At 44.1% G+C, this 25,304-nt stretch overlaps 2 protein-coding genes across 4 annotated transcripts in view; one reads left to right on the forward strand and one right to left on the reverse strand.

Moving 5' to 3' along the window:
- The first annotated feature begins 614 nt into the window (after window positions 1-614).
- On the forward strand, window positions 615-21,469 carry esrp2 (epithelial splicing regulatory protein 2). Of its 3 annotated transcripts, none has more exons than XM_067489778.1 (16): window positions 615-745; window positions 917-1,069; window positions 1,546-1,674; window positions 6,944-7,057; window positions 7,408-7,522; window positions 7,930-8,025; window positions 8,258-8,312; window positions 8,812-8,922; window positions 9,793-9,925; window positions 10,105-10,147; window positions 12,770-13,071; window positions 13,627-13,860; window positions 14,819-15,017; window positions 15,976-16,180; window positions 16,275-16,470; window positions 19,993-21,469. In XM_067489778.1, exons 2-16 carry the CDS (start codon window positions 938-940, stop codon window positions 20,152-20,154), a joined length of 2,226 nt encoding a protein of 741 aa, XP_067345879.1. In that variant the 5' UTR covers window positions 615-745; window positions 917-937; the 3' UTR covers window positions 20,155-21,469. The 3 variants fall into 3 exon arrangements, with proteins under 3 accessions (XP_067345879.1, XP_067345896.1, XP_067345887.1); XM_067489795.1 differs by adding an exon at window positions 17,760-17,860 and having other exon boundaries at window positions 616-1,069; window positions 19,993-20,132; XM_067489786.1 differs by having other exon boundaries at window positions 616-1,069; window positions 8,815-8,922.
- Window positions 21,470-22,256: 787 nt separating this feature from the next.
- The window catches only part of LOC137106467 (nuclear factor of activated T-cells, cytoplasmic 3-like), a 52,015-nt gene continuing 48,967 nt past the window's right edge, over window positions 22,257-25,304 (reverse strand). The window contains 1 exon segment of the mRNA XM_067489762.1: window positions 22,257-25,227. Coding sequence (XP_067345863.1) covers window positions 25,154-25,227 — 74 coding nt within the window. The 3' untranslated portion in view covers window positions 22,257-25,153.

Raw genomic sequence — 25,304 nt, forward strand, 5'->3', positions numbered from 1 at the left:
AAACAAAAGAAAACGAATCAAAATGATGCCGCAAAATACAGAAACTGAGCAAGAACAGAAACACAGGAACCAGTGTCATTTATTACTGATTGTTTATCGTTTATTATTGAGGCCACACTGGGAGGTGGACTTGTCCATTATGAGAAGAGGTGGTTCTAATGTTTTGGCCAACCTATTAAAATTAAAAGACGGGGCCGAAAACATTAGAGCATGTGGAACAAATCTGGACCGGACTTGTTGGTGTTATCAACAGCGTTTAACTACTTTGATTTAAAAGTAAATATTTCGGGGTTAAAACCCAAAGAAATGTGTTTCTTTAATCATGCACTCGGCACATGTACAGTAAATACCACAAAGTGCTTCCGCTGCTTGTAGTAATACTTTAGTTTGTGTACTTCTGCCCCTCGTGGAGTTTTAACGACGCTATTTTGCCAAAAGCACTTCCTCGTTCAGCAGCTCTGACCAATGACATCACAGCAGTCACCTCCGCGGCCCGCCCTCACCTTTCCTTTCTAAAACAGCCAATAGGCGACGCGCTGTCCTCGCGCAGAGGGGCCGAACCAACACAGGTAAACCAGACCCAAAAAAAAAAAAAAAAAAAAAAAAAAAAAAAATTGAAAAGCGAAGAAGAAGAAAAAATTCCACGGCTTGTTATGGAGTTGGTGTGAAACCAACACGGATTTCCACCTTTCTTTACCAGTTAAACCAGTATCTCTGGATAGAGAACACTCAAGTACCGCGACAGGTAGAGTCTCCGAGCGCAAACTCTCTCCGTGGCTCCTCTGAAAATAATCTCCCTTTCCTCTCTTTCCGTTTACCTCAATTGAGTTTCCAGCCCTTTTGTTCGCTCCTCTTACCACTTGGAAACAGGTGAACCCTCGTGTTGTTTTTATTGGAATCTTTGCTTTAATTGTAGTTTTTACCCTTGTGGTCCCTGATGGCTTCGCACAGTGATACTCTGGTGGTGTTCTTTGGGGCAACAGCTGGTGCAAATGGGGGTAAACTGGGTTCGGATGAGAGGGAAATAATTCTGTTGGTGTGGCAAATTGTGGATCTACATGAGAAAAAGGTACGGACCTTCCTGACCCGTTCGTTTGTACGGTTTCTGATGTAGCCTGTGTGCGTGCGTGTGTGTGTGTGTGTTTGACGTTTGAATCAACATGGTGTGCTCTCTGTAGCCTGCGTCTGTCTCATGCTAACCGACGCTACATTAATGCCTCCCCCGGACAGCCGTGTCGTTAGCTCACCTGTTACAGGTGTGCCACCGGCAATGTGACGCGCAGGTGAGGAGCGTAATGGAGAGAAAGCACCTTTTTTTTTTTTTTTTTTGGTTTGGCCTGTCAACTTCTCCACGTAAACAACGCTTCATTGACAATTAAGTGCTTTTGTTGCAGCTACGTTGTCAATGTGTGTGTGTTTGTTTTTAAAGAGTTAATTTCCGGAATGTGGGGATTTAAATGATTCAAATTCACTTTATTTATTTATTTATTTATTGTAATTTGTGACGCTTCGTTGTTGGCCATGAAACGTTAAATCCTTTCGCAGGTTGGGAAGCTTCACAGATGTCTAGTCAAGCCGGACACTTCTGAGCTGACGGACGAGTGTAAAGAGGAGACGGGACTGAATCTGGAGGACCTCGTCAGTGCTGAGCCCCTGGATAAGGTTCTGCAACAGGTGAGTCCCACTGACCACTTTAAAGGTTTTTTTTTTTTTTTAAATTTAAAAGTCCTGCTGCTCACTTTCACACCAAGTTTGAAGCCTGTGGCTGGTGCACAGTGATGTAGGTTGGTCAGGCCACCTGTGTAATTTAATGCAATCAGTACAGCAGCTCTGCTTTTACACAGTTATAATTTCTCAGTTTTTAGGGTCGAAGCTGTCAGAAAGGTCATAATTCTACTATGTGTTTATTATTGAGGTCATGGTGTGTAGTAGAGTCATTGCACAGGTGGTCATAGTGTTACGCCTGCGTACAGCGAGAACCACAGCAACGGCTCGTAAATGTGTACGAGAAGCCCAGAGCGAGATGAGACGTGACAGGCCTGAATTCGCATTAGACCTAATTAATTTTTTTTTTTTTTTTAAAGTCTTCCACCTGGTTGGAAGATGTCATTAGTTTAAACAAAATCCTGACAGTTTGTAGCAGCTCGGGTTGGGCAGAGCCAGAGGCGCCTGCAGATAAGGAGGAGTCGCAGGTCTGGTCTTGTTTGAGCCTGACGTGTGCTGTAGACATCTGGAAGGCAGCAGTGTTTACCTGGGGCCGCACCTTGCTTTCAGACGACGGGACAGACAGGAGAAGAAGACTTTACGTCTTTGGCTTCATGCTCAGCAGCTGCTGGTTCGTGCAAGCGCCTCTTAGTGACTAAGACTTAGGTTTGATTTCAGGTGCCTCCCCTGCAAGAAGATGTGTTTGGACAAAAGTGCTTGAGTTGCCAAATGTGTTTTTCTTTCTTTTTTTTTTGTGCAAGACTGTCTGTTTGCTTCCCCCCCCAAAAAAAACTGCACCAGGAGTTGTAGGAGGCGGTGTTAGTGCAGCTGAGCTCTGAATGCCGTGCACACACTCGAATATTTTAGTCTAAATGTGTGTGTCCTTTGTGCTTCACGTCGGCCTGGTAAGACTTGAGCTCAGCTGTAGGTCAGTTTGTGTGCGGGACCTTCAAACATTAACCCAAGCAATCAGTTTGTTCTGCTCGGGCCTTTGTCTGACCTGTTAATTTTCCCTCCCTATTGGTCGCGCTGAGATTAGTTTTATCCGTGTTGATACAGAGGGGGGGGGGAATAAAATCACGCCGGGTAGCGTGAGGCCGCATTGCACTGCACTTTAGAAAAACGTGGTTCTGTTTTGTCTCTTTTTACTGGGCTGACTCATTCCAGAGGATTCAAGGAAACAAGTAGCCACCTCCTGTTAGCAGCCGTTGGCAGTGTGTGGTCCGAGCTTTCAAGGTCATAGATCTTAGAGCTTAGATCTCCACAACCTACAGACACATTTTTTCGTGTTTTTTTTTTGCTATTCCAGCAGGCTAAATGGAAAATTAGTAGTGTAACAATTGTTTAAATCAGACTTGAATTTATGATTGTTTTTGTAATCGCCAACACGTTTGGAACAATGAGCACAATTTGGCTTTGAGCGCTTCTGAAACACAGATAAGCTGCACTCTGTTCTGTCCCTGAACCTCTCAAACGCCGTACACCAGAGCTGCTGCCATGACAAACCGTTCCCTGCTGCACATTGTTACTCAATGAATCAATCTTATGGCAAGAACAGAGGAATTATTCGGTTTTCTGAGTGTTTGTGGGGTTCAAGGGTTTGAATCTACATTAATGCTCTTGAACTTTCCAATGAAGTGTTTCTCTGAGTATGAGTGAAGGTGTCCTTTAAGGGACACACACAGGTGGGACGTCTGTGTCCAAATGTGATGCTGATGATCAATATTTGGTCAGAAAAGGTCACTGGAATCATTTCTAACACTTGATAGTTTAGGGTTTGCAACCACTTCCCACTGGTGCTGCCAACACTTGTGATGACTTTTTAGAAAACTACAAACAAACAGTTTTGAGTTAAGTTACTAATATTTGGTGCTGGCTTACTGTGGCAGCCATTAACGCGATCACTCGCATCGAGGGAGGATTCACACGAGCTGGATTTTTAATAGTGTGCTGATGTTATTGCAGCTCGTCATCGCCCTGAGGTGTGTCTGAAGGATTTAGATGTTGACTTCTGTTGCTAAAGGGACAAGCTGCCAAGTTATTTCAGGACACCGGACACCAATTACATTACATCCGACAATGCAACAGCCGCATTATTTTCAAATCACTTAAAAATGTCGACATAATCAGCCGCTTGAGTAAAGGATTAAAGCTGGTTGGGTCGTGGAAAACTTAGCACTGTTTGTTTTGAAGGTTTTAATTGTACACACTGCCTGTTCAACACTGGAAACTCTTTCTGTAGATCCTTTCACTGCAAAGAAGCTGAAAGACACATTGATGTGATGCTTAAGAAGCTGAGTTTTGGCAGAATAGTCCCTTTTTTTTTTTTTTTTTTTTAGGATGCATCTAAAGTGTTATTGTTGTGAAATTTCCCCATCACACGTGAACGGTCAAAACCTTTTTAGGCGCTTTGAGTTGAGGTGGACATGATGGTGCCCACTGCTCTTATCAACGTTGGTTTCAGCCACCACCCGGCCTCACCTCTGCCTTCATTCAGTCCAGCTAGAGGGGAGAGTAAACTCTAATGATAGGACCACGTACAAAGGCCACTTCCTCCCCCCCTCATCTGTGGAAAGGCCCTGCAGAGAGCAGAGTTAGACGTTGTACCAGAGGATATGCGTGATTTCTGAAATTAGTTTAGAGACGTGGATGTGGAAATTTGAACTAAATGAAAACGCTTTGCTCTCATAGTAACATTGGCTTTATCACATTGTAATTGGTCACGAGGAGCCAATGTTTTGACAGCTAAATGAAGCATGATAACGCTGATTGTATCATTGGAATAAGAATTGATTACTTTTTGTTATAGCAGCTCAATATTTATTCGGATGTTTGGCAGTTAGGTGCATAGTGTTGGATTTCAGTGGCTGGAGATTGTGTTTCGCACTGTAAATTGAGAGTCCTGTCTTTCAATATGAGCAGATTTACATATTATATCCTACTATCATACCTCAAATATGCTCACTGACATTGGAACGTAGCTAATTCTATTTATTTATTTTTTTGTGGTCCAGTCATGAGTGTGACTCTTGTCTGCTGTCGCTGACATAGACACAGGCCGAGAAAGACGGAGGGTGTGTCTGCTATCTCTTTTATAACCTTTTCTCTCGATAATCCAGCTGTAGCGATTGGCCAAGGTGGAGCTGCGTGCACAGTTATGAGCAAACATTAGCCCTGTTGTCAATGCAAACATGAACTCGTGCGCTATGGCTGCTTTAAAATGTGCCGCAAAATGAATCCACATTGTGTGGAAGAACAATGAGAGCTCAACGTGCTGAGGTGAATTAGAAAATGTGAGCTTTCAGATGCAGCCTGCTGCATGAGGAAAAGTAAGTGAATGCAAATGAAGGCACTTAAGTTGCAGAATTGTCCTTTTGCATCATTCATAGTACATTTAGCAGTGTGGCAAGTTTTATTGTGGTGTTTTTTTTCCTTCACATATTTATTATTTATCCCCTGCACCTGTTTCTTTTTAAATCAATTTTTAGCTACTTGTGTACTGAAGTGCCTTTAGGCCTGGGATTAGGATGACAACCAACACTGAGGATATAATCTAATTGCCCTGTTAATCTGTGCTGGACCCGTCCCTGTGTTGGGGCACCACGTTAGCACCGCGATCTGTCCGGCTCTCGTGTGATTAGACTTAGACCTGCTCAGTGGGAAACCAAACCTCATGGTAACTTAACGGTGCCGTATGTGGACCAGTTGCTGTTCTCCTGCTCACCGGGGCCAGTGCGACATATCCGGAAATGCAAGGAAACCGGAGCTTGTAAATATATTTGACTATTGAAGTGTAGCTTCCGCTTTTCACACGGCCTTGACATGAAATATTGCCGGAAGGTGTAAGATTTTATTTGTTGCTGTTGTCGTATTAGCCAAGATGAGCATCTGTTACTAAGGAGCTTCTCTGGATCTGCTGGTGTTTATGGGCCCGCTGTAAATAACCAAGTTGTGTTTTCTCAGGGCAACAACTAAAACCCTCCACTAACCCTGAAACATTCGTTGCCTTGTCTGCAGCTGGGTGCTGTTGCCAAATAGCCCTGCATTTCTCTCTTCACTGTCAAGAAACGTGTCCCGACGTGCACCTCTAATGCTCTTTTACTGTTTGAGGATCTGTCATACATATAGCCAGTGGCCATGTGAAACCACTCAGTCTCTGAGTTTTAGGTGGTCTCACGTCCCGACGGTGTGGTGTCGATCTTACCCAGGTGATCTTTGAGGTTTCAGGTGGCGAAAAAGGGGAACCCAGCGTTATTACCAACTGCAGTGGCCAGTTACAAAAAAAGAAACGTTAAGGTGCAAGACAGAGTTTAACGCCGAGAAACAAGAGGATACATGTTTGAATTATGCAAAGGAAGAGATGCAGAGATACTCCCTTCATGGGCCCCTCCTCTCCTTCAAATACCCCATGAGCCAAGCGCTGGCCTAAATGGTTTCCACCCTGACATGTGGCTTGTGCAGACCAAACGACGGGCGGTTGTTGAGGTGAAAATGTAAGAAGCCGGATTTACTAACGATTAGTGCCAGCACATTGTATTTAACGTGCAATTTCACCAATGTATGGTTTGTCCAAATAAGACGAAGAAAGGGTAAAAGTATTTTTGGGTGACAGCGTTACTAGTACACGAAGGCCGTCACACAAAAATACTTTCACCGTTTCTTCAAAACTACACAAAACAGACAGGAGCAAAGGTAAATTGGTAGCACGTGGAACATTTTAACCACGGTCGAGTCTGTTTTTTTTCCTCACGATTTGTGGAACCCGGCCGATGCGAAAAGGAAAGTGAAAGTAGCCTGTACTTCACCAGAGGATTGCAGCAGGATCCCAGGTTACTGCGTCTGCTGACTGTTTGAGGATTCACTTGTTTGCTTGTACTTAATCAGCGTGCGGTGCTTCGAGGCCTTTGTTTTCAAGTGTTCACTTCATCTCTGGCAGTGTGGTGCTATGAGAAAACTGTGATCCCGTGGATTCCTCTCCTTTCTCTGAAGCCCCCCCTCCCTCTCTCCCTCGCTGGCAAACACTAAAAAACCTGTTAGACAGGCCTCGTCCCTAATGAGAATCAAACACGCATGCGGTCAAATGTCACTTTCACACCGTGGATGTTTGCACACAGCATATGAATTATGGATAAATGTGGTTTGGAATAAATAAAGTTGTGTTGTGTGTGTTTTTTTTTTTTTTTAATGTTCTTGTAGTGAATCCACGTTTTGATTTTCCCCTCTTGATTTCATCGTGCAGTTCCACGAGTCGGTGACCTCAGAAGTGAAATGTCTCGGCAGGAGCTCTTACACACTTTGTGTCGACAGCCCCCTCGTCATCCGACAGGCCCTGCACCCTGAAGCTTCCAAAAAGGTATAAGATCCCACTCTGGTTTCTCTCTAAACTGCATAATAACCCACCTTTTTTTTTTTTTTAATTATTATTATTTTTTAATATATTATAATATATTTTCCTTTTTTTTTTTTTTTTTTTTTTTTTGGTTTGATTGTTTTGCTCATTGCTGAGCCCTAAGTGTGTCATGCTCTGCCTGGAAATACCAGTAACCAGACCAAGCAGACCAGTTTTATCTTTCTCTGTTTGTGGCTCCAGTGCAGTGATGGTGTGTCATAAACTTTCCATACGCAGCTTCCTGGTGTGTCCAGTATGCATCTGCTCTCGCACTGCCGCACCGAGTCACTTCCTTTTCCCACCTTGCTTTTCAGAACCTCGTCCTTCCGGAATGTTTCTTTTCTTTTGTGGACGTGAGGAAAGAGTTTCACAAATGCTGCCCCAGCGCTGGCCCTGTACAGAAGCTCACACCTGCCTCCATGTTGGAGTGTATCCTCTGTTGACGTGCTCACTGTTATACTGTGAAATGCTTACCCATAGATGGATGATGAGAGTTGGGCACAGGCTGGGAAAGTGTCCCCCGTTCTTTCTTTGTGGCTGTTTTCAGTCTGTTTTGTTTCCTGTTTTTAAGTCTGTTTGCATTTTACCATTTCTGCGGACATTTTGTTTACGATACCTGAATTTTATCAAACAAATGTGAACCGCTACATCGGAGGCTTTGGCCCACGGACCCCTTGACCTCTTGGGTCCCTTAGCCTGTGCCCGGCACACCTGTTTAGTAATGCGGACTTTTCTTTGCGAATTTAGTTCCAGATTATTAGCATAAACATATTTCCGCACTACCACGTAGGATTCGGCCAAAACGGCAACTGTAGTGTTCTTAACTGTGCATGCAGACGTGGGTCTTCCTGCTGTGTCGGAGCAGTTAACGGGTGTGAGGGAGGTGAGGAGCATGGTGCAGCTGATCCTCTGCATCCTGGCTGAGCCCCACAGTGAGTGACACTGACATCTCCCATTACATTGCTAGTAGCAGACTGTAAACTCTGAACGATGTGAGCAGCAAAAGCATTTGACCGACACTGGGACTGCACCACTGAAGTACTTACTTCTGTACCACAAATCCTCTCGGATGTTTTTAACCATTGTTTTGCATTTTTAGGATTCATCAGTACATGCAGTAACTTTTTTTTTTTTTGTTTTTTTTTTTACATATATGTATTTTAGATCACGAGTTTTCCTGTGTTGAAACGGTGAAGTACAAGTTTGATTCCGGCACATGGTACGTATGAACTCTGCAGCACATTATGAGTGTGTTGCTGCCACACCTGTTTTTCAGTGGTGTTTAGCGACTTGACAACCCCCCCCCCCCCCCCCCCCGCCCCCTCCTCCTCCTCCTCCTCCTCCAGCATTGAGACCTCAGATCTCTCGCTCTGAGCATTGATTACAGCAACAAGGAAACCACAAGTGTGTCATTAAAGCTGTCCAACTTTGCCATCAAGTGCTTACCTGGCTATCTGGTAGCAGAGCACTGAGTCCTGCTGTTCTCAGACAGCCAAAAGCCAATCACCTCCACAACCCCCTGACATTTAATCACAGGAGTGCGTTACTGTGTTAAGCACTCAGTGTGAGTGGCCTCTGTGTGTGCGATCTGTGAACAGTGTGTTTACGAGTGTGTAACACGAGATTCTTTTTCATTTTTTTACTAAAAGCGAGGGTCGGACAAGCCTTTGATTATCAGTTTACTCATTACTAACGTAAGCTCTCTCTGTACGCGGCAGCAGTAAGACGGAGCCTGTGGACAGTGAGACTGTGATCAGAGCCCGGGGGCTTCCATGGCAGTCGTCAGACCAAGACATCGCCCGCTTCTTTAAAGGCCTCAACATTGCCAAGTATGTCCAGCTTTAAAAACTTGTTTAAAACTTCTTCCAGCACTGATTTGTGAAACGTGGAGCATGTTGGTCAGAATTTATGGAAATAAAACAGCTTGAGGTTTTGGCTTTGACCAGTGTGATTGCAGAATGAGTTTGTAGACCTGTGAAAATACCATGTTAACATTTGACTGGTTTCAACCTCAACCTCAAGTATCAAAGTATCACAAAATCCAAATGGGTAATGTACTGGCCACCATAAACATGAAAACATGACAACAAACATCTATTATGAAATTCAAACCTGGTGCCCAGTTGGCTAAAAATTACATTTGGTGAATATTCATATTGCTGAACATGTTAAAAACCAGCAGCTGATGAACTTAGCAAACAGCAAACAGTTTGTGTGTCTTATTAAAAGTTTCCTTTACTAAGGTCTTCAATATTTTCACCACCATCCAGTCACACAGTTACATTGTATTTGTGTCTTTTTTGAGAAACTCATTGACTCCCCAATGTTTGTTTTAGCAAGAATATTTGTTTCTTTACTCAGCACTAATCATGTTCTTATCTTGGTCAGCGTGCATGATTGCCTGACTGATTTAATTATACCTCAAGCAATAATTGTTATATACAGCTGGGAAGTGCTGATTAAAAAAATGAAATAAAGGGTAAATGTCAGTGAATGACCTGCTGGTCTTCCCTCACTTTCTGACTGATATGACCACGAGAATGGTTCTAAAATGTGTCATTTGATTTGGCCTGTACTGCAGAAACTGTTTTTTTTTTTTTTTTAAATGTTGAACTGTTCATTTAACTGACGCGACACAACGCTGGGTATCTCTGTTGCTGCCGTCGTGTCTTTGCCTCATGCGTGGACCTGTGTTTCAGGGGCGGCGTGGCCCTGTGTCTTAACGCCCAGGGCAGGAGGAACGGTGAGGCCTTAGTACGTTTCATCAACTCGGAGCACAGGGACCTGGCCCTGGAGCGCCACAAGCACCACATGGGCAGCCGCTACATCGAGGTGAGAATCGGCGTTCGCTCTCTGTTCCCATCGTGTTGTTGTGTTGTGAATGTTAAACGTGTCCCGCTGAACTCCAGCGTTTGTTAAAAGCCATCTTGTTCATCATCCATGCACTTGTATGGCAGAGCGTATACATGTATAAATTAACCTGTTGCTGAATCCGGTTTCCCTCTTTCCAGGTCTACAAGGCCACAGGAGAGGAGTTCCTCAAGATAGCCGGAGGTTAGATTTCCCATTTTTATTTTTATTTTATTTTTTCTGTCCTCTCACTGTTTGTATGAGGAGCCAGGGTGAAAGGCTTCCTGTTAGTGTGTGGGAGCCTTCTATTTCATGGGTTTTCTGCATCTTTGAGGAAAAACAAGACCCTTCCACATCTGTAAAAGAGCAGCTCTGTATTGACTGTAAAGGATCTCATTTGGGCTCAAAGTCTCTCCCCTCTTACCCGTGTCTCTGCCTCATCCCAGTGATTCTCGAGCAGCTTATCTGGGTCCAATGAAAGACGCTTTGTGAGGAGCTTCCCTCACTCCCAACGACCTCCCCCGCCCCCCACCTCTTCATCCCCAGCCCCAACCAACAAAGGCCAATTGGAGAGAATATCCCTCTCGGCTAACAGCGGCTCACCTGTTCAGTTCGGCCTCGAGCTCCGCTACCCCTCAGGGGAGAGGGCGGAGGGCCGGTGAATGGACTCGCTTACTGCTGATACAAAGAGGGTGTGAAGAGACAAAGGCAGGCCCGGGGGCCCCGGGGCCCCTGGACATTAGAGCAGCAGCCAGCAGTAACACATGACAGAGATAGTAGAGGAAGCAATGCGGTCACTCATAGCAAATAACCCTGAGTGGCTGCCAGTGGGACTGTGGACTTTATTCTGAGTAAAGATCAATACGGGTTGACATCATGTTGGACTTTAACCAGACAGTTCAAGCTGACAAGGCACAGCTGCATTTATCAATAGCGGGGGAAAAAAACAGCAAGCATGTAAAAAAAAAAAAAAAAAAAAAAAAAATGTAGAATACACAATGTTTGGTGTCTAAGGCATTGAAGTTTCAGTTTTAAAAAAGAAATGTAACATTTTGTTTTCGATTTGAGCAAGTTAAGAGCCTTCACCGCTGGAATCAAATGGTAAAACCAGTAGCACTTAAGAGCTCAGTAACAGCAGGGCAATAGTGAAGTAATACTTTGGAAAGAACAAGGTAATATAGCTTTCGTATCTAGGCAGTAGTTTAGATAATATGGCTGTTATTGGGTAATAGTGTGTAACATTTTCTTAAAAAACAGGTAATGGGGACAATTTAGTAGCTGGCCCGAGACCACTTTACTTACTTTGCGCCTTCTTCTGCCGAAACAAGAAATTGCACTGACCGGTGACTTTCAGTGAGGAAACGCAGATTTAGGGTGAGATCCCGGATGGACAAGCGTTAATTACATGTACTGTAGAGTCGACACAAGAATATTAAGGTTAAATAACGGAGTTCTTTGTTGTAAAATCACTAACAACGAGAACTTCTACGAGGCTGTTAGTAACTGGACCTTAAGACTTTAGCACAGCAGAGTTTGTATTCAGCTTTTACTTTTGTCATCATCACTTTAATCTTAAAACGGCTCTAAACCACAGACAGTTTTCCACCTTTACGTAGCTGCAGAGCTTAACGTCGTATCAGGCGCCGTATTGGACAAGTTTTGAGTACAAGTACACAAAGGAAGGATTGGGCCTGATACTGCTGTCTGCATCAGGACATCACTAGTAATGTTATAAATAGAAAAATAAAGTAACATCATGTGAAGGCTAAAGTAATAAACAGGGACTGAGTGGATATCGAAAGTGGACATACAGTATGTAGCTAATAGGAGACTAAAAACACATGGAGGATAATGTGAAAACGAAACACTAAGAGCTGCAGAAATTACCTGGAAACACTTGTTTCTGTGAAATAACCAAAAAAAAAAAATTAGCAAACCTTCCTGTTTCTGCTTAATTTGGTGGTAATGTCTGTGTTGATAAAGAAGGAACACGCCTCCAAATGTGAATCCGTCTTCACAGTACAGTTCATAAAGCAAACTTGCACACGTCCTCTCAGCTTGAACTGCATCAGAGGAAAAGGGAACATGGTGCTAGAAACCCAAGGCGAGCGATTGTGCAATGTTGGTGAGTGAAAAATAACTGTGTTGTGGTCACTGCTTGGCCTCCACATACACCACACACTGGATCTGTGCTTGAGCTGCTTTGTGGAGCACGTGTTAAGAACGACGTGTTAAAGACAAACGATTTGTGGTCAAGACTTGAACCAAGTAACTGCAGATCCCAGTCCCTTTTCTCCTCTGCCCTGGTTTCCTGTGTGTCTCTCTCATGTTTCCTGCAAGAATAGGATATAAATGACCCCAAAAAATCCCTAAACATTAAAAACAAATGTGATGCTGAGCCTGAACTAGACGGTGCAGACAACAGTCCGGACAACGCTGTGTCCAACACTCGTCTGAGACAGAGGGTGTTTGGGTCTGAGACGGATGTGATGGTTCAAAACCTGGGAGGTGTTTAAAGGTCTTGTCATCCAAAATGTTTTAATGCTTTTTCTTTACCACTTCGTTTCATCCATCCAGCAGGACTTAGTCAGAGGCCTGGCTCAGCAACAGAAACCCATTCAGACACATTCGCTGGCTTGAATGTTTTTGGAGAATTCACCACTAGGTCGTGAAATGTTGATTATTTTATTTTCTGACGGAAAAGTTTATCCCTGTTGCAAGTGAGTTGAAAGGTTTTAATGGGGAAAACCAATGCAGACCGTGTTTTGGAGCAAAGTAGCCGAAGCCGTGTGTGAAATCACAGCTGTGTTCATCCTGTGACTCCAGGCACGTCCAACGAGGTGACGCAGTTCCTGTCCAAAGAGAACCAGGTGATCATCCGAATGCGGGGGCTGCCGTTCACCGCCACAGCCCAGGAGGTGCTGTCCTTCCTGGGTCCCGAGAGCCCAGTTACAGACGGTGCCGAGGGTCTGCTCTTTGTCAAGTACCCTGACGGGCGGCCCACCGGCGACGCCTTTGTGCTTTTCTCCTGTGAAGAGTACGCCCAGAACGCCCTGAAGAAGCACAAGCAGATCCTAGGGAAGCGCTACATCGAGCTGTTTCGCAGCACTGCCGCCGAGGTGCAGCAGGTTCGTTGTTCTAGAAAACACATCACATTCTAATGGATGTGACGTTAGACATAAAGAACTAATCATTAATTTTATTTTATTAAATTGTGCAACCTGATTGTTTGCACATACTGTAAGTTTTCCTTGGCAGGAATTGGAGCCTGTTTCATACACGAGACTCATCCAGGCTCATCAGTCCGTTTAGCTTACTTGCAATGAACGTCTTGAGTAAGTAGTGTGTGCAAGTTTACAGCAGCTGCTTCCTGTGTCAAATGTTTCTAAGAAACTGATGTCATGACAACACAGAAGAGTGAGCAAACATCACAAATACGTGATGAAACAGTCGCGATGAATCAGAGAACTGTGGAATTTCCAGTACAAAAAATAACCTCATTTTTCACTCTCCTTTTTTTTTTTTTTTGGGAAGTCACCCTGAGAAACTGCTGGGAACTTTCCAGCCTTTAGCTGATTTCTGCTGGCTGTGAAATATTACCATCATCCAATGTGTGTCAGTTACAGAGGTTGTCCAGTGACTTGTTTGCTTCTTTATTGTGCGTCCTCTCTTGTGTCTGCCAGGTCCTGAATCGTTATATATCCACGCCTCTGATCTCCACGCTGCCTCCTTCACCCATTGTTTCTGTCCCCGTCCTCGCCACACCTCCCTTCCTACCAGCGGCCAGCAGCACGCGCGACTGCGTCCGCCTCCGCGGTCTGCCCTACGCTGCTGGCATCGAGGACATCCTGGAGTTTATGGGGGAGCACACTATTGACATCAAGCCACACGGGGTCCACATGGTCCTCAACCAGCAGGTCAGACTGTGGGGGGGGGACTCTGGGGCCCTTGGATATGTTTGTTTGTGTAACCTCCAAGGGGGTTTAACGTGAGAGAAATTGCGACATAAATGGCGAGTTTGTAGATGCCTGCTGTTGTAAATGAAGTGTTTCTGCACCATCTTCTGAAATTGTTGTGATGTTTCAAAGCTGCTGCCATCCCACCGCTCACACCCCGGACTTGGCATCAATGTCCAACAACTGATCCTTGAAATCTTTTTATTTTCTTTTTCTTTAATTTTAAAAGGTCAATACAACTAAACAACAGATGCTGTGTATATGGGGCAAAAACTAATTTGCGGCCCCTGTTGTTTGTTTTTTTTTTTTTTTGAAAATCTACATTAAACAAAAATCATCGTATATTTAGAGATATTTGTGTGAGTGTGCATTGCAAGCCGCAACGTTACACCTTCAACCAGGATGTGGTAAACCTGCCGCTGAGCGAAGGCAGAGGGTTAACGGGGCGATGCTGCCTCCATTTTAGAAGTTTCACAGAAAATGTCATTAATGCAAAGAGCATCACAGACGTCAAAATGAGTCACCTTCCTTTGCAGATTTAGAAAATCAAGACATCCCCCCCCCCCCCCTCCTTTTTTCCTCCCCACTGTGATGTCACTTTACTGCACCGTGAACGAAGAAAAGTCAGAAAGCACCTTTTTCTTTCATGATGCAGTTAAAATCTGTGGACCAGGCTTCAAAAATAAGTCGGAGGTGGAAGATAAATCGGGTTACTCTGCTGCTGCATGTAAACTCAGTCAGTGATGCCATTTCACTGGCTTCTACCATCACCTTCTCAAGCTCTGACCCATTTTGATGCAATGGAGCCAAACCCATTGTCATTTTTGAAGTAAAAATTCCACCTCCTTTGTCTTTTTGTTTCGTAGATTTGTTCTGTACCTTTTTGTTTACTCTGCCTGTGTCCTCCTGCTCCCCACAGGGTCGGCCCTCTGGCGACGCCTTCATCCAAATGAAGTCTTCTGACAAGGCGTTTATGGTGGCCCAGAAGTGCCACAAAAAGACGATGAAGGACCGGTACGTCGAGGTGTTCCAGTGCTCCACAGAGGAGATGAGCATCGTGCTGATGGGGGGAACCCTGAACCGCAGCGGCCTCTCACCTCCACCCTGCAAGCTTCCCTGTGAGTGGACGTGACTACACTGTGTTTGGATTGTGTGTGTGTGTGTGTGTGTGTTGTTGTGATACTGACTGAAATTCCTGATGACGTGGGCAGAGATACTTGTAGCTTGCAGCACTGTGACACTGAAGTGGGACACAGTTTATTCTGGATTCCAGCACAGTTCTCAAATTTCATTTCCTAAAAAGTAAAAATGAAATTGATGCTCTTTCTTCATCTGACCAGAAATATTTGGTAACTACAGAATCCACACGGTCGGCAGTGTTGTGTGCCCCCGTGTTCAAGCTGTCCAGCTGTCCACTGTCCCACACTGATAGTGGTTGTTTGTATGTAAATCCGTCCACACTGTCACTTGTGTGTTTTTCACTGTAGTACGTCAACTGTAACAACCTGAAGAGACGGTACACTTTGGAAGCAGGTGGTTTCTGGACTTTCCAGTCGGAGATTTTAGATGGGGGAAAATCTGAAATGGTGAAGCCGTCCACTGACCATAGGGTCAGAGGTTCGTGCCTGGCTTTTTCCCAATCACCAATGTCCCCGGGCAAGACACTAGACCCCAAACTGCCCATCCCCAGCTATGCAGTGCCAGTCCCAAGCCCAGGAAAACTGGGGAAGGGGGAAAAAGGGTATTAAAAAAAAAAAAAAGGAAACTGGTCGGGGGAAAAAAAGCCATATCTGCATGCTGACTAATGACCCACTGTGGCGACCGTCATCTTTAAAAAAAAAAAAAAAAGTTATCAGAGGCTGTAAGTAAGGTTCATTATTTCTTTACAGTGTAAATAGTGCTGCCGTCAACATGTGGAGTAGATTGTAACATGAGGCTTTGAGCACTGTGATGTGATGAAATCCACCTTGCGACATTTTTAAAGGTTGCATGTGCTACTTCCTGGCACACTTTTTCCCACGGGCCCGACCTCTGAATGTGCTGAACTAAACGCCACATCTGTGTGTCGCCCTGCAGGTCTGTCCCCCCCCACGGCCTACACCGCCTTCCCCACCTTGCCCGCAGGCCTCTCGGAAGTTGCCCTCTACCAGCCCCCCCTGCTGGCTGCTCCCAGAGCGCCTCAGACCACCGTGCACAGCCCCGCTCACGCTCTGGCCTACTACCCCCCACAGCCGCACCTGTACATGAACATGAACATGAACTACACAGCGTACTACCCCAGGTGAGTGCAGAATCAGTTCCCACCCTCCCCATCACGCTTGGCCCCTCTTCTGTCCTCAACCTTAGTTAGTTCTCATGCCGTCCTTTCCCTGCAGCCCCCCTGTTTCTCCCTCCACTGTGGGCTACTTTGCAGCTCCTCCAGGAGCAGTGGCAGCAGTGGCAGCCCAGCCTCACCCTGCTGCAGCCGCAGCCTCTCCTGTGCTCCCCCAGCCCGGCGCCCTGGTCCGGATGCAGGGTTTGCCCTACAACACCGGAGTTAAGGACATCCTCAGCTACTTCCAGGGCTACCAGGTCAGTACAGGCAGCACGTGTCGCTCAGCTTGAGGAAACGAATATTTGTGTTTCTACTCAGAATAGTTTGCATGTGAAATATTGAACATTGTGGAAAAAAGTATTTTTCTTACCAGAAGGTCCAGTGCGATCAGTATTTGATTTGATGATTGTGTATTTAGGTGCAGTCCGGTGTCTCTGTTTGTAACTGCGCACGATAAAAGTTCCTTCAGCCGCTGAACCAGTTTCCATGTTGTTGTACATGGACGTCCTTTCTTCTCTATGCTTCCCATACATTTTGCTGCTAGCTCAAATTAGGTGGAGACCTCTAAAGCAGGTATGAATCCTGACGGGTGTGACTCCAGTCTGTTTGCCAAGACGGTTGGGAGAGAGGTGGGGAGAGAGGTGGGGCTTGAGGAGGAGTCTCGCTGTTGCTCTGAAATTGGCTTTGCTTTTGGTCTTTAAGGCTCATGTCATTTGGTGCTGGTACAGGCCAGATACAGGAAGGTAGCTTTTACCTTTTGTGAGGATGGATTTGTGCTTCAAAACGTTAGAGGACGACAGAATGATGTCCTTTCTTTAAGAATGTGCCCACCAGTCTCATAGCAAAAGCATCAAATAAAACATGTTGCAACGCGGCAGACCTGCTCTCTGCAGACAGTGTTTTTATTCACCATATTATTGATTTCCTCTGTTGGTTACTTAAGGTTAACTTTAAGGGTTTTTGTCATTTTGATGATTAAGGTAAGGAGCTATAGAAATCATGTTGTTGAGGGTCCTCGTAAAGATAGTAGAGGTGTGTGTGTGTGTGTGTCTGTTTCTTTTTGTGGACACATTTTGTCGTCAAAGGGCTGTTTAACGTTTAAGAATTAGTTTTAGGGGTAAAATTTGGGTTTAGGTTGAGGCTAGGGTCTCGCAAATGTCAATGTCATTAATGTCCTCACAAGTATATGGACGTGTGTGTGTGTGTGTGTGTGTGTGAGGATAAAGTGCGTCTTAGCCAGCATCAAATTCACACCAAATAAGAACTTTACATGCTGAGATGTGTGAAGCTGACTCCAGACCTGACTGTTGGCTGAACTGCAGTAATTGAATCCTTAATGGGGGTGTGTGTGTGTGTGTGTGTTTCTGGCTGCAGTATCACCTCTGCCACAGGCGCTGGGTGAGAAACTAGTTCCCACACCAGCACAGGCTCATGCCAGATCACTCTGTGAGGCTCGTATGAAGCCACTTACTTCTAAACCAGTGTAGTGTGTGTGTGAAACAATGTCGAGTCCCCCTCACTGTGACTGTCATTATGCTGTCTGTAGTACGCCCCTGACGAGTACAGCGGCGTGGTTCAGGTGAGCGATCAAGCCAGGAGCCTGATTCAGCCCAAAGAATGGCTCTGTCTTTAGGGACTCACCCCAAGGTAAGAAGAGCCTCCAGACCCGAGGACCGGAGTGGACAGAGAGGGCATTTCCTACGCCAACGTGACCTCAGCACTGGGTTGGTAAATTGTGGGGAAAACACTTTTACATGTGTACTCTGTAGGTTACCAAAAGAATAAATGCATAAATGAATAAAAACCACATACGCATTTGAAAACAAGTCTAGTTGATCTGTTCAGTGGCCTCTGCGGTGTGTTGGTCTCGGTGCAGAGCGGCTCGGAGTAGGAAATGCCCGATCTGGCCATCAAAGGTTCTGAGCTCCTGACCCGGCATGTCGGCCTGATGCTTCCCAAACAAATCTGCCTCGTAACTAAAAACCTTTCTGTAGAACAGGGGTGATGAGTGTATGTATGGTGTGCGGGGATTGAACCGTTGCAGGATTTCAACTAAATAAGACCTGCTCTCTGCAGACAGGTTGGGGTGGTGATGTCGAATGAGTGAAACTAATGGATCTGTGAAGCATAGTAGGATGTCTGAGATCAAATCATCAGCTTATTAATTCTTTCCAGAAAGTATTTCTACGTTTCTGAGAACATCCAGTCTTTATATATATTTAACATTTGTGCTAGATGTTTGTTTTTTGTGTTTTCATTTAAACCATGTTTTACTGTATGTGATCTCACTCAGTCACACAATCTGAATCTGAAAAGAAGATTTGAAACCTTTAATAACTCCAGTCATGTGTTGGATTGAAAGTCTGCAGACTCCTGAACCTTTCGTAAGAAAAGTAATGGCACTGTTTGCAGTTTGCTATTTCTTTGCATAAAATGATCTGATCTTTACCAAAGTCACAAATGTCAACACAAACCTTCATGATCCTTCGTGTCTTTACTGAACACTGGTGCCTCTGAAGCCATTCTGTTGCATATTTACTAGTGTTGTAGCCAAGACCACCTTAACAGAGACCGAGTCACGACCAAGATTTTAGTGTATCGAGACAAAGTCAAGACCAATCAAATCAATGGGTTTTAAACACCGATCAGCCATAACATTATGACCACGTGTGCACTGTACGGTAACCTAATACAGCAGCTCTGCCATGAATTCCACTTTTATGTCGGAGCTGAACACATGCTTAATATGTCACCACGTGTCCTGTCACCCCAAACTCAGAAAGTTACCGGAGCATTGGTCACGTCCCTCCTCACTATTAACCAACATTAGGTGAAATCAGGCTGCCAAACAACTGAGACTACTGTCCTGAAACGCTTGGTGTATATACACAGTTGGATAAGTTTTCCAGCACTTAATGTGTTGCACATTTTGTTATGTGACGGCCTTTTTTCCAAAATGGATCAAATTCATTATTGTCCTCCAAACTTCTACAAGTTCCTCCTGTTTCCACTGATCATCCTTGAGATGTTTCTACAACCTGATTGGACCTGATTTGGAAAAGCATAAACTTTGAAGATCAGATCACATTCCATAACCGGTTTACACAGAAAACCAGGAAATTGCCAACTGTGCCGTTACTTTTCTTTGTCCCCAAGAAGAATTTGCGACCTGGGGGATTTTATTTTATGTCAATAGCATTTAATCCATAAGATGCATTCTAATTTTAAAAAAAGGGACGTATTGATTTAGGATGGCAACAACATCCAAGCTGCAGTATTAGCTGGTCTGCACTCAGCTCTCCAACACTAAGGTTCCTCATGAACACGCTTGGCGACTCGTTCTAAATTCTTTGCTGCAGACAGTTTCCTGAATGCATCACTCCACTTTGTCTCCCTGTCTCTTGCTGTGATTCTCTAACGGGTAGATTTTACTGTTTGCTATTATGATCAGTGTGTGTGTGTGTTAAGGGAGCTAGATGGATTTTGATGCAAGCTGCATGCAAACGAATGGATAATTAATGTGTTGTGTGACGAGCAGCCCTGTGGCTTTCAGGCCCACTGGGAACAGCATGGTCTCCGCTTTCACCCTTGAAGCTCTGCCCATTAACCTTTTTTAGCACCTAACTGAAGTGAGATGAGCTTCCTCAGGGGGGTTCGTCATCCTCAGCTCTGTGGGCGCCCCCTGGTGTTTTCAGGCTCCAACTGCATTAAACTATATGACTCATTTTCTTTGCTTGTTGTTGTTGTTTTGTTGGTTTTTGGGTTTTTTTTTCCTGCAGCTGCAGCCAGACGCCATTCTCATCTTGTACAACTTTAGCGGCCAGTGCAACGGCGAAGCCTTGATCACCTTCCCTAATGAGGAGATCGCCAGACGGGCCGTAGCCGAGCGCTCCAACCACCTCTTCTACGGCCAGCAGGTCCACTTGGCCTTCTGTAACTGACCTCTAACCCTCCATCGCTCTCCGCCTCCCTCCATTTAACCCCTCACTCACCTCCAACCCCACAGCAACAGCTTTTCCATGAAACAGGTTCCAGTTCCAGCGCTGCATCAAACAGCTATTGAACCTTTTTCTTTTCCCTCATCTGCAGTTCATATTTACATTGCTGGTCCTGACACTCCTGAAGTCCCCCACCCCCCCCCCCCCCAATGGAGTTTGGGTGTCCACAGGCGAAGCAGCTAAGTTATTAGAGCTTCTTGTTGACCTTATGACCTTGTGGATGTCTCATTCATTCCTGTGCGTTTGCACCTACTGTAATAGCTGATTGTGAAGAAGAGACACTGTGGCAACTTGAGAAGCCAGAAATCAGTGGCTTTATGTGCTGCATGTGTCCCCCACCACACAACTGTACAGTTCATCCTGAAATGCTTGAGGTTGTACAAACCACTTCTGCATCTAATGTTTTCTGTATATTTTTGAATTTTCATTCTTGATCACTGCAAAAAAAAAAAAATATATATATATATATATTTTTTTCCCCCATAGTTTATGATTCTATGCAAATGCAGATGTATGTAAGTGCAAATGTTTATTAATATGATGCCTTCAGCTGTGTAGTGGTGCCATTGAAAAGAGGGGGAACAAAGCCATAAGGACGGACTTAGACTACTGACACAAAGAGGAAATCAAACTGTTCTCTTCAACTGTCACGAATTAATTTGAACTAAACTTGAGCTGCAGGGACTGTTGGTTAAACAGTAACAACACCAATGTGCCAGTGTACCACTTAATTTGTAACTTTATTTTTGTGTTTTTGTTTTGTATAAAGCATTTATATGTGACTGTATTTAGACCTTTTCCAAGCACTACAGATTTCTTTTTACTCCAATCAGAATTAAGGAACTATAACAGTAGCAGGACCAATTAATTGTATTGAGTAGATTTTTTTAATAATAATCTCATTTCCTTAGAAAAGTGGATGTTTTGTTATTAAATGTAAGAGGGCAGAGGTTTATCCTGAAGCCTTTTTATAATGCTAGACTACAGCTGCTGTACCGTTTACCTTCTGTTTTTGTTTTCAGACTATTTATAACGATCAGTCTGTCGCATCTTTAATTCCCACTTATGACCGGAGTACTGTGTAAAGCTGCATGTTTTCCCGTGACAGGCCTGCTGACAGATGTTAGTTTTTTCATCTTTACCGTGCCTACATCAACCTCTGGTGCCAGAGGAAATATTCTTTTGATGCAAGTTTGACACTTGTATGAGTTTAGATCTGTGTATAAGACTGTAAACAATTAAAACAAAAAAACAATGATCTAGTTGTCACATGGTTTCATTAATCCACAGGTTATTTCTACTGTTACAAAACCGGGTTTTCTGTCATGTAGTGACTCTTCAAGCAGTAAATCATCTCATTTTGACCGGGCAAGTCTGTGTAGTGCGGTTGTCACTGATTACACACATTCATAGTACCAATGTTCACGCTCCACATTTGCTGGTAAAAGGGAAGCTGCCAGTTTTATGGCAGAGTGCATGAAATAAATGGTTGTATCCAAATTGGGGGGGGGGGGGGGGGGGGGGGAAGTGATATTACATAGATCAAGCTCAGCGTTACGACCACCTATGCAATTTAATGCAATCCCCAATTCTACTTTTACAAGGTTATAAATTCTAGTTTTGAAGTTGAAATGTTTTGCCCACCTCATTCATTTTAAATGGCAGAACCAAAACAGTAGAACCACCTTCTCATGATTCACTCCAGTGCGACTACACCACCCACATCAACACCACCCGGTGGTCTTAATGTTGTGTCTAACTGGTCTATGTATTTAATTTCTTTCTCTGAAGAGTCTTCATCAGCAGATAGTTCAAAATGTCATTGTCTTTACAGATCAGTTTTCTCCTAAAGGGAAAAGGTTTGAATTACTGTGCAGTGATCAAACACCAGAGGGAGCCAAATCAGGTGTTTCCCCCTCTGAGGGGGCTTTGCAGTTCTGCACAACTAAGCCAACTTCACCTAAATCCTTCGCTGGATTGTTTTGGGGTAAAAGAGAGAAAATGCTGCTTTAGTCTTACACACACGGGGCAAAATGACACAAAACCATGGCTGAGTTTTCTGTTTTATTGATATACGCTACTTTTGAGCCTACAGCATGATGCAAGGTTTTCCATTTGAATAATTTTCAAAAAGCACTGCAGTCTTAAAAATTACAAAAAACATACAAAATATACAAGAAATGACAATACAAGGCTCAGTAAACATCAGCTAAACCTGTATTTCCCTTTATTTTACAATTTGTCATATTATATATTTATATACCAAACTGGTTGTATGTATATATATATAATATAGCGCTCAACACTCCTGCATGTCCCCAACCTTTAGGAATGACATCCATTTCAAAGTATCAAAAATAGAGTTGTACAGTCTCTGTTGCTTTACCATAATGTAAAATGGGAACATATTGTTCGGTTTTTTTGGTTGTGACAAGAGAACGGCAACCAGAGTTTACTGTCGATGCTGGTTTTGTTTTTTCTTTTTTCCTTTTTGTCGACTCGAGTCTTTCGGGCTGCAGAAACCAGCTTCGTACGCACAAAAGTTCTCTCCTTCCTCCCACCCAACCCTCTCTACCCTGTGCCCCCCCCCCCCCCTCCCCCAACTAACAAACAACCGTCGCTGACTTATGTCGTAGTCATGGAGAAGAAAAAAAAAAAACAACGGCATTACAGATAACACACTAACAAACTACTTTCCAAACGAGTTAAGGCATCCTAACAGCGTACATAGAGCCATGATACTCTCGCTATCTGCATGTTTTTTTTCCCCTCTTTCTGTTCTGTGAAGTTCATAAGCAACATTACAGTTTATAATCTCATTTCTCATAACGTCACATTTGCTGCTGTTATAGTTTGCATAGCCTAAATAAATGTGTGCTTCTGTTGTTGAAAACTCCCGTCATCTGTACAGCATATTTGGTACAAGCACCAACCATCCATTCACACACACACACACACACACGTGAATCTATTAAGATGCTTGTGCTGCGTCCTCTACAAGGCAGATTGGCTGATGGACAAATCCAGGAGGCCAACTTGAGTTAATGAAGGATCTACAACAAGTCTACAGTCTACTTCTATAGGCATCGAGGGGTTTTTGTCTTTTTTTTTCCTCTTTTTTTTTTTAAAGGCATTAGGCAGAATCTTAATGCATAGCAGAAGCATTTTCACCTGGACTTCAAACTGTCATAAGCAACACTCCTGAGCTCAGGCACAGGAGCGTCATTGTCAAGCGTAAGGCAAAGAAAGCCAATGGAAATCCTCAATTCGTCACTAACAATGGAATACAAACCTGTGAGAAAACACGTTCTCCTTGAGTCTGTGTTATTGCTGCCGTACAGGCACTGCATATCTGTCAGAGTAGGAAACATGACTGATTGTGAACAGCAAACATAGTTTGTTGCAACTAGAGGGATGTGGGAATCCTGTTCTATCCAGATGTTGCTCTCCAGATTCAGGGATTGTTCCTTGTTCATTCTAGAAAGGACTTGGGGGGTTGGGGGTGGGTTACATAAATACAATAAAAAGACATCTTTATGTATAAAATACTTTCAGAACTTTCATCAGATTGTGTCACCTGGGTGGTCATTTCTTCAGAGGCGCTGTGGCTGTTGGGAAATAGAAGGCACACAAAGGCCACTGGGACATGTGGGGAGAAAGGAAAAGTCAGAGGCAGGGTGGTCTGTCTCTGTGGATCATTAAAAACACTTCTCCGTAACGTGGAAATTGCGAGCGTCTTCCAAGCTCTTTGAAACAAAACGATGAGGACGGCTCTGTCCTGAATCCCGCTCGTGCCTCATTAGGATTCAGAATCATATCCACGATACCCAAAGTCTCGGGAAAAAGATCATTAAAAGCCAAAATTAAAGGGGGGAAAAAAAAAAAGCTTTCGCTACCATTCAGAGCTGCTAAATGTCGATAAGGCATTTGTTCAACTGGAGATAAAGAAATGCAGCAGAGGAGGAGGAATTCATGTACAGATATCTACACGGCTAATTGTGGAATGTTGCAGATCTCAGACCAGCGCCAGCAGAGCTCGTCGGCCAACGCACTCCAGATCTGAAGGACGCTTATGATTTGAAAAGAGTGAGGGACAAAGAAACAGACGTGGGCAGTTTTGTCTAGTTTACTCACTTAGCCTGAAAAATCTGTCATGATTTTGAATCTTTTTTGGTAATTCAGTCCCCTAATTTTAAAGCTACTATTTCAGTCACGTGTCCCAGTACGATTATTTTTGCCACATTTTCTTACATCGTGCCATCGAGCTCTCTGTCCTGTAGCATCAAGTGACTTTCAATACACTGAAAAAAAAAGTTGCCTGAGAAGCTCTTTAGAGTATTTGAACACCTGGGTCGGACTGTGCATTTCTGAGGGTCGTGGGTCTCGGGACGTCTTCATTAAGATGCTGGTGAAAAAAGACAACAATGCACACTGTTGTACTGTCTCCCCTGCAGAGAGTTCCACAAAAGAGTGGGTGAACTCACAGAGAGCTGATTGGTCAGGAAGACAGCGGCGCTTTTGAAGGGTCAGGCACACGTCTAATGAAGAGGGGCAGGTCACTTTTTGACATATGAGAACCAAGTGACAGCTCTGGGCAGTGGAGAGCTGAAGAGAAGGTGTGTGTGTGTGTTTTTTCTTATCGATTTCACGCTGAGCTTGACATGGCTGCCATTCTGTTTAATGTGGGATGACTTGTCTACACCTCTAACCAAGAGACAGTTTACCATGAAATCTGATGAGACACATAAGAAAGAGCATGTTCTTCTCAAGTTGCTGGTCTATAGCAGGTCCACGACGAATTCATAGGATCGCTGACTGTTTTTCACCACAATCTCGTCTCTTCAAGGACCTGGACCAGGTTTTATGTTGGACCTGTGGAGCTGCAGGGAAAGAATGATGAATGAACCATAACGGCTGCATCAGGGCCATAGTGAGGGCAGAGCTATGACTGGTTGTTTGCTGGTGGACCATGAGTGCCGGGGGACTGGGACATGTCTCTTCCAATGATTTCATTCACTGTGAAGAAAAAAAACACAAAACAACATATTAAAATACTTTTTCAAATCGACTTCATAAAACTGCTTCGTGGTCAG

Source organism: Channa argus, chromosome 2 (genome assembly GCF_033026475.1).
Source record: "Channa argus isolate prfri chromosome 2, Channa argus male v1.0, whole genome shotgun sequence".
In the NCBI taxonomy this organism is placed as follows: Eukaryota; Metazoa; Chordata; class Actinopteri; order Anabantiformes; family Channidae; genus Channa; species Channa argus.

Excerpts from the sequence above, each read along its gene's own strand:
- esrp2 (XM_067489778.1), top strand. The coding sequence starts at position 938 with ATGGCTTCGCACAGTGATACTCTGGTGGTGTTCTTTGGGGCAACAGCT. Across the intron at positions 8,026-8,257 it reads CATCCTGGCTGAGCCCCACA|ATCACGAGTTTTCCTGTGTT; the intron begins GTGAGTGACACT and ends TATGTATTTTAG. Across the intron at positions 9,926-10,104 it reads TGGGCAGCCGCTACATCGAG|GTCTACAAGGCCACAGGAGA; the intron begins GTGAGAATCGGC and ends CCCTCTTTCCAG.